Source organism: Silene latifolia, chromosome 2 (assembly GCF_048544455.1).
Source record: "Silene latifolia isolate original U9 population chromosome 2, ASM4854445v1, whole genome shotgun sequence".
In the NCBI taxonomy this organism is placed as follows: Eukaryota; Viridiplantae; Streptophyta; class Magnoliopsida; order Caryophyllales; family Caryophyllaceae; genus Silene; species Silene latifolia.
The window spans coordinates 130,371,877-130,380,697 of NC_133527.1; the positions used below are offsets into that span (position 1 = coordinate 130,371,877).

Consider the following 8,821-nt stretch of genomic DNA (forward strand, 5'->3'; position numbering starts at 1 on the left):
CGAACCAATCAAGAAATATGTTGCTTGGTCGTTCACCAGTAACACAGGAGATGAGTACTTCACTAGGTGGGGTGAAGCGAGTAACGCACAGCGTCAGAAGATGTGGAATTACTTTGCGGTAATTATGTTTTTCAATAATAATTTTCTTAAGTTTATAATAACTTTCTTAAGTTTATAAGAATTTTCATAAGTTTTATATAACTAATTTCACAATTGTTTTTGAAACAGAGTCATGTAAGATCCATCGATCCTGGCTATGATCCTGTGCCTGAGTGGCAGTCGAGGGTAACGAGGCGGATTACCACTCTTATTAATGGTTTAAAATATAACAAGAAACCGCCAAAGTGGGTGCCTGTTACTTGGTTAGAGAACATTAGGAATAGGCCAAATGATCCTATTTTAGCCAAACATTCGAAAATCAACACGGCAAATAGGAAGTCGGGTGGGAAAGATGGGAAAGCATTGGGCACCCACACTCTTGGTCGGAAGAGTTGCTCCGATGCTTTCAAGGAATTGGTAAGTATTGTTTATATTGCTTTTAAAAAGTGGTTAATATATATGATTGACAAATATATACTTGATTTTACTTGTTTCCATACTAATTTCAGGGTCAAGAGGCCACCCCCCACAAGTTGTTCATGAAGACGGAGAAAAATAAGAAGGGCGAGTGGGTTAACCCTCGAGCGGCTGATATTGAGGTAAATTTTTGTATTTAATTTAATATTTATTTTTATTACAAAGAACGATAATATCTTTCTTATAGAGATAGGTATATATATATATAGGGTCGGGGTCAGGTGCGAACTAAAGTACGATGCGAACCGTACAAACTAACTCAAAAACCAATTCTAACAAATAAAATCCAACCCCACTAGTCTCTTATCCACTCATCCTCCCTCATCACGTATCTTCATATACTCGCTTCTACTGCCGCCAGGGAGCACCAACGACGACGGCAACGGACCGACCACTTCCCAGATTCAGGCGCACTGCCGGCCGCCACCTACGTGTACCACCATTCACCTAACTTCACTACTTGATCTTGTCAGCAACCGCGCACTTCTCTTATTCTCCTATATTCATTCCAATCAATTCCTAGATCCAGGGACAAAATCGACTTCTATGGGCGCGGTGTCTAATGGAGGTGGTTGTGGGTTGGGTGGCAGCTGACAAACCAGATCTTTTTAGGCAAAATGGAACCGTCATCTGAGAAGAAGAAAGTCGACAGGATTGGTGATTTTGGGGATTCCGGTTGAGGAGATGGTGTTGGTTGTAATTGGGCGACGATGATGGAGGTGGTGTTGGTTATGATTCTGACGAAGTGACGAGGGTACTGATTGTAGACGGGGAAGCTCGTGGATGTCGCCGACCCCATTTGAGTTGTCTAGTGATATCTTCGGTGCTGTCGGAGTTGTTCGCCGAGGTCGATAGAGGGAATGACAAGATCGATAGACTGATGGTGGGAATGAAGAGATCGATAGAGGGAGACGGTCACTGAGTTATGCCGTCGTGGATGGCGCCGCTGTAGTGAAGCTGAGAATCGATCGAGTTGACGGAATGGGATGGTCAACGCGGTCTCTAAAATTAATGCGCATTTTTTAATGTAGTGCTTCAGGCTTTCGGCTATGTAATTTCAATAGTGGAAAGAACTAGATTAGTTTACTAATCAACTAAATGGTCCAGTATAACAGTGTTTGGGGTGAATGTGTAGCACTTGGTTAATCACTTTTTATCTAAAAAACTGATGATGTGCATTAGATGTAAGCGCAGGATATAAAATAAAGGGAATAAAAATGGTTGTATCTTCTCGACAATTTGGTAGGTACTCTTCTATGTAATCGTTATCTTTAACGTGGTAACTCCAATATATGTGTATCTATTTAGATAAATAAATGTGTCTAACAATTTAAAGAATTGTATCTAACTTGTAAGAGATGTGTATCTAGCAAAGTAAAAACATATATCCAACAATTTAAAGAAATGTATCTAGCTTGCTAGAGATGTGTATCTAGCAAGGTAAAAGAGTGTATCTAGCAAGATAAATGAGTGTATATAGTAATTTAAAGAAGTGTATCTAACTTGTAAGAGATGTGTATCTAGCAAAGGTAAATGAGTGTATCTAGCAAAGATAAATGAATGTATCTAGCTTGCTAGAGATGTGTATCTAGCAAGGTAAAGAAGTGTATCTAGCAAGATAAATGAATGTGTCTAGCAATTTAAAGAAGTGTATCTAACTTGTTAGAGATGTGTATCTAGCTAGGTAAAGACATATATTTAACAATCTAAAGAAATGTATCTATCAAGATAAAGGATTGTATCTAGCAAGGTAAATGAGTGTATCTAGCCAGGTAAAGACATTTATCTAACAATCTAAACAATTGTATCTAGCTTGTCAGAGATATGTATCTAGCAAGATAAATAAGTGTAGCTAGCCAAGTAAAGAAGTGTATCTAGTAAGGTAAAGTTGTAAATAAATACAACTACTCCCTCCATTCAACTCCACTTTACATGTATTCCATTTCCGTCCATTCAACTCCACTTTACAGGTTTCTTTATTTGGCTAAAAAAATGACAATTCTATCCTTATTAAAAATATTTATTTACAAAAAATGCCACCCAAACCCCACACTAACCCACCATAAAACCCCACCTTTATGTTTTTTTAATATTTTTAACCTCTTCTTTCTCTTTCCCCATGTACTTTTAATACTTTTTTTAATCCGCTCCTTAATATCCATGTAAAAACCAAAGTTGTAAAGTGGAGTTGAATGGAGGGAGTATATAATTTTATCATAAAATTGGATTAGGCGGCTTCACGAACAGATATTTGGGAGAAACGTACTAAGTAGCCTTTTATAGTCAAGCTCGACAACTATATTTTGGCACTATTAATATATGAAGTAAATTAATGAAATCGTTCAGACAAAACTACTCCAAAAAATCATGCACTTACGAAAAAACTGAATTACGTTAGCAAAGATCACTATGATTTGGCCTATTATTACAGCCAAACGATATATTTTGTCATCCTTGACCAAATTGTATGAGATTTGTACAAAATGGTCCTGGGATCCCAGTTTCATTCCTAGTCCATGTCTACTCGTTTAACATTATTCGATACGCGTGTATATTCAAATGTTCGATTCGACTATTTTAAATCTACATATTTTGCTTAAAAACAAAGTTTTCTAGCGTAATACCACTAATACTAACACATGAGTTCGAGTGTCCGAAACTGGTACACGAGGGAGTAAGAAAAGTGGGAGTAACATAGGGAAAGGCTGCCATCCACATTTTTGGTACGTTATAGTACTACGTTGCAAAAATTCAAAACTCTTGAACTGACTCGGGAGTAAATGTCGGACCCAATTGAAACTCCGTGAGTTGAATACTTGAACAATTGTACATGGATGATGTTCATTGCATTTGTTGTAGCACTTTGCTGCCCTTGAACCCAATCTTGTTCTCTCTTCGTATGGTCCTCTACAAATTTTATTAATAGTTCATTTAAATTAATTATCCCAGATACATTTCATTAATACCCCCACATACACAAATCAGTTTGTGTATCCGAAAGATTAACAAAGTGTATCAGGGGTAATCATTGGTTTACTGACCACCCAACCGTACCTACTAATGCCCACCAAGGCCCACCACGCCACCACCAACAATCACTGTCAACAAAGTGTGTCATGTCTCCTGACGACACTGAGATAATTGTTCAGGAAATACTTGCTGACAAATGGATAATGCGGATGATGGAAGATGGCATATTGCCAAAGATTTTCGTAGCAGACGAACACCGAGCCATAATCTTGAACTTTGTGATCGCTGGGAGAGACAGTACAACAGCAACACTGTCATGGTTTATATACATGCTTCGAAAATAACCACAAGTGAAGGAAAAGGTGGCCGAACAGGTTAGAAACGTCACAAGCACAGAATGTGATGGTAACTGATAAGTCAGTAGAATTTTCTGCCAGATTGAGAGAACAATCGCTTGAAAGGTTGCATTATCTATATGCTGCTTTGAGCCTTTGATAGAGCATCCCGACTTTACCCTGCTCTTCAAGTGGTAAATCCTCCGTTCATCACAGCAACCAACGACCACCCCAGATTCGTAACTTTTGAAAAATAGGCGAGTGCTAATGCCACAGGGACAAACTTTTGAAAAATAGGCGAGTGCTAATGCCACGGGGCTATTAGCTTGGTCCACGAGTCATCTAAGGTGCGTGTATCACCTCTGAGAGGATGAGCATAGGACTCATGAACAAGCTAATAATCCAGCAGATTTATATCCATCCAAGAAATATTACCTCCGCTGCTCCAACTGAGCATCTGGTTAGCACTCATAGTGATCCCCCAGGATGTGAGGAAATTCGCCAATGTCGCTACACTTCCTGCTAGACCTTTTGCTAGACCTTTTATACTCACTGGGAGAATCTGGCCGAAAGCAAACAAATCGAAAATTCAGAGAATATTGCAGTAGATTTCAGCACTAGGAAACTCAGCAACTCACATCAGATAAACTTCAGTAAATATACACAAGTGCATTGACATACCTCAGACATAATAAGCTATGGCATTGGTCCAACTCCTAAAGAAAAGGAAACTACCATGTCTGCCAATGACAGTGAACAAGTCTTAGAATCGCACTAGTTATCGATTTCACCCAGATACACTCATTCAGATTTTACGTCCTTTTAAACAAGGATACCCGTCAATAAATACATAAGAGAGTAATCTATGAATTTAGTTGTTTAGCATCGAAGAAATGGGCTTAACAGCTATTTTCTAGAGTGAAGATGAAGTTTGTTTCTAAGCATTTGAATTCATTGCTTTTTCTTTTTCGTTATAATTTTGAGAACGTTGTTGTTTAATGGATTTTTGCTCTCTTGTGGAAAACTAGCCCCTTTTCTGAGAGCATTTTTTCTTCTTTTTTTCCGCCATAATATCATGTTTTAGTTTTTCTGATGTCTATATACGCTTTCTTTGTTCAAATTATTTGTTTACCTTTAGATTATCTTCTAACTTAAAAAGTGTATCTAGCTAGCTAAAGGTATGTATGTAGTAATTTAAAGGAGTGTATCTAGCTAGCTAACGGTATGTAGCTATTAACTTAAAGAAGTGTATCTATCCAACTAAAGGTATGTATCTAGTAATTTAAATGAGTGTATCTAGGCGCCAGAGATGTGTATCTAGCACCGTAACGGACTGTATGTAGCAGCTTAGCGGAGTGTATTTGGGGTGCTAGAGATGTGTATCTAACAACTTAATCCTGTTATGTCTACGTCATCTTTTTAATCTCAATTACGTCTTTTATATGAAAGGTTACGTCTTTTATATGAAAGTCATTGTCCGAACAACGTTTCTTTACCAATAATGAGAAAAAAAGAGTGTAATTTTAATACCAGCTCCAATGCCTTAAGCCGTTGTCGACACTCGACCACGACGGCTTTCAAGTAATACGAAAGGAGTTATGCGTATTTACTCTCCTACTGATGGTGCTCAGTATTTATGTGCAACTGGCAAGGCTGCAAAATACTATAAGATTTGCAAAGAACTAACCTGGACGACCAAACCATTACCAAGCTTGACCTGGGTGACAAACTTGCGATCAGTAGAACTTGCGGCTACAGTAAGAAGCCAAGGTGCAAAATTTTCGACAGTTCCAATTCACGGCCCGTCGTTGCCAGCTGCAATGGGCGTCAAGATTCCATTCTTCATTGCGTGAAATGCTCCAATTGCAATTGAATCCTTGAAATATGGAAATGGTATTGAGCTTCCAAGTGAAATTGAAATAATGTCAACTCCATCTGATATGGCCGCATCAAATGCAGCAAGAAGATCAGCTGTACATGAATCAAAGTAGAAGCTATGCATTCTCAAATGCTTCCAAGTGAAACTGTATCCACCAAGCATTCCTACTTTCCTAGCCTTAGCACCATTGCGTATAACCATAATAGCATGAATCAAAGTAGAAGCATACACTCTCAAAGCAGCTATCTATACATTAGTACATACAAGGATTTCTTTCTCCATGTCAAGCCTTCTCCCTACCAAGGAGCTACTGTAAGCGCTAGAACCCGAGACGACTCTTCCCTGTCCACTCTTCAGATTACCCAGAACTACCAATCAGCAAAAGAAAAAACCAAAGCAAGGTCGAAACTCGACCCTTGCCAACAGTCGCTACTCACCACAGCAACCAACGACCACCCCAGATCCGTAACACATCACGACCACCAACCCAAAACGCACCCACATCTACCATACGCAAGGTCACCCGAAACTCGACCCTTACCCATTTCTTATACATTGACGACAAGATCACCAACAACCATGGAATCTCGTCGTTTCCGTCATTCCGATTGCTGGCTTATTTTGAGCGCATAATATACAGTTTTAACCCAGGATATTCTTTAAAAATATCAGAATGTTATTAACATTTCGATTTAAAAATATCAAAATGTTATTAACATTTCGAAATTTTCCCTGCAAATTCATAGATCTGGCATTTATAAATCATTTTTTTACAAATTTACCAATAAAAAATAGAAAATAATAAAGGGAATGTCGTAAATGAAGTTTATATGGAAGGGGGCTTCGCCGGAAGTCGGTCGCCGGAGAAGGGAAGAGACGACCGAGAACATGGAAGAAATGTTGCCGAGTATAGAGAAAAACACTAACCGGTGCATCGCTGGTGTCTGGATGGTCGGCGAAGGTGTCGTCGTCGAAAGGTGGTTGTCGATTGAAGGTCGCGGCTTGTACAGGTGGTGGAGGCGTTGGGTTTGGTTTGGGGAGTTGATGAGAGAGAAAGAGGATGAAGGAATAATATGAAAGAGGGAGTGCGGGAATGGATTAGTATAACGCGCGTGTTTAAGTTAGTTCGCACAGTTCGCACCGAACTTTAAGTTCGCACGAGATCCTATTTCTATATATATATATATATATATATATATATATATATATATATATATATATATATATATATATATATATATATATATATATATATATATATATATATATAAGAGATCATGTAAGGCCATGATATATATTGAGTCCATAAGTTCTATTATGAGTCATTGGATGAAGGGAGATGGAGGGATGAGATGAACCCACCCAAAGTCATTATAGAAGCTAATTAACACACTTTACTAATCCACCCTAATTAACCACTAATTTACTATATATTTGTTTTCTACCCACCCATTTCTCTCTCATCTCACACATTTCACTCTTCTCTTCTCTCAAAACCTCAATAAAAAAAACCCAAAAAATCCAAATAAATAAAAAACCTAAAAAATCCAAATAAATAAAAAAAACCCAAAAAAAATCCAAATAAATAAAAAACCCCAAAAAATCCAAACAAATAAAAAAAACCCAAAAAATCCAAATAAATCATTTATTTCTCTCTTCTTCATTCACTACCACCCACCACTATCCCACCCGACACCACCCACCGCCCACCTCTACCTCCACCACCGCCGTTGGTAAATTATACATACTCGTTTATTTTTTATTTTTTATTTTTATTTTTTTTGTATTTTTTTCCAGATTTTGCGTCTCGGTTTTTTTCGTCACTTTTTTTTTTCCAGGTTTTGTGTTAAATTTGTTGTTTGTGGTCGGTTTATTCTATTTGTTAATTTTTGTTAGTTTTTGTTGTTATTTATTCTTTTCAAATCTCTTCTTGTTATACGTTTTTTTTTAAAAAAAATCGGGTTTAAAATATCGTTTTTTTTGGTGATATACTTTTTTTCATCTAAGAATATTTTTCATAAAATTTGTTGTTAAAATTTTTATATAAAAATGATATAAATTGACTAAAGTTATACAAATAAGGACTAAAGTTATACAAAAATGGTCTAAAGCTATACAAAAATTGAATAAAGTTATACAAATCAGGACTAAAGTTATACAAAAGTTGACTAAAGTTATACCAATATGGACTAAAGTTATACAAATAAAGACTAAAGTTATAAAAAAATTGACTAAAGTTATACAAATATGGACTAAAGTTATACAAATTTAGACTAAAGTTATACAAAAATGGACTAAAGTTATACAAAAATGGCGTAAAGTTATACAAAAATGGCCTAAAGTTATACAAATAAGGACTAAAGTTATACAAATAAGGACTAAGGTTATACAAAAATTGACTAAAGTTATACAAATAAGGACTAAAGTTATACAAAAATTGACTAAAGTTATACAAATATGGACTAAAGTTATACAAATAAGGACTAAAGTTATACAAAAATTGACTAAAATTATACAAAAATGGACTAAAGTTATACAAAAATGGTCTAAAGTTATACAAAAATGGCCTAAAGTTATACAAATAAGGACTAAAGTTTACTCCATATTTGTATAACTTTAGTCAATTTTTGTATAACTTTAGTCCAGTTTTGTATAACTTTACTCCATATTTGTATAACTTTAGTTCATTTTTGTATAAAATTATGTAACTTTAGTAAAAAATTGTGCAACATTAGCCGTAAGTAGTACAACTTTAGTCCATAATAGTATAACTTCAGTCATTTTTTGTATAACTTTAGTCCAAATTTGTATAACTTTAGTAAAAAATTGTATAACTTTAGTCCATAATAGTATAACTTTAGTCTAAATTTGTATAACTTTAGTCAAAAATTGTATAACTTTAATGCATAATAGTATAACTTCAGTCATTTTTTGTATAATTTTAGTACAAATTTGTATAATTTTAGTCCAAAATTGTATAACTTACACAAATTTGTTAGTGAAGTTGCATTGTATAACTTCAGTCATTTTTTGTATAACTTTAGTCCAAATTTGTATAACT

General features: G+C 35.8%; 1 protein-coding gene across 5 annotated transcripts; it reads right to left on the reverse strand.

Moving 5' to 3' along the window:
• Positions 1-3,128: 3,128 nt before the first annotated feature.
• LOC141642979 (sugar transporter ERD6-like 4) lies at positions 3,129-6,886 on the reverse strand. 5 transcript variants are annotated; one of them, XM_074451986.1, is made up of 5 exons: positions 6,688-6,886; positions 5,569-5,852; positions 4,563-4,621; positions 4,317-4,443; positions 3,129-3,831 (listed from the first exon to the last, which is right to left on the reverse strand). In XM_074451986.1, exons 3-5 carry the CDS (start codon positions 4,569-4,571, stop codon positions 3,722-3,724), a joined length of 246 nt encoding a protein of 81 aa, XP_074308087.1. In that variant the 5' UTR covers positions 4,572-4,621; positions 5,569-5,852; positions 6,688-6,886; the 3' UTR covers positions 3,129-3,721. The 5 variants fall into 5 exon arrangements, 2 of the variants coding, with proteins under 2 accessions (XP_074308087.1, XP_074308088.1); XR_012543574.1 differs by having other exon boundaries at positions 3,129-4,443; positions 5,569-6,111; XR_012543572.1 differs by having other exon boundaries at positions 3,129-4,443; positions 5,569-6,492.
• Between the last annotated feature and the right edge of the window lie 1,935 nt (positions 6,887-8,821).

What these genes read in the sequence shown, in the direction of transcription:
- LOC141642979 (XM_074451986.1), bottom strand. An exon ending in GCTCAGTTGGAGCAGCGGAG is followed by an intron (nt 3,832 to 4,316) that starts GTAATATTTCTT and finishes TGTCTCTCCCAG; the next exon opens with CGATCACAAAGTTCAAGATT.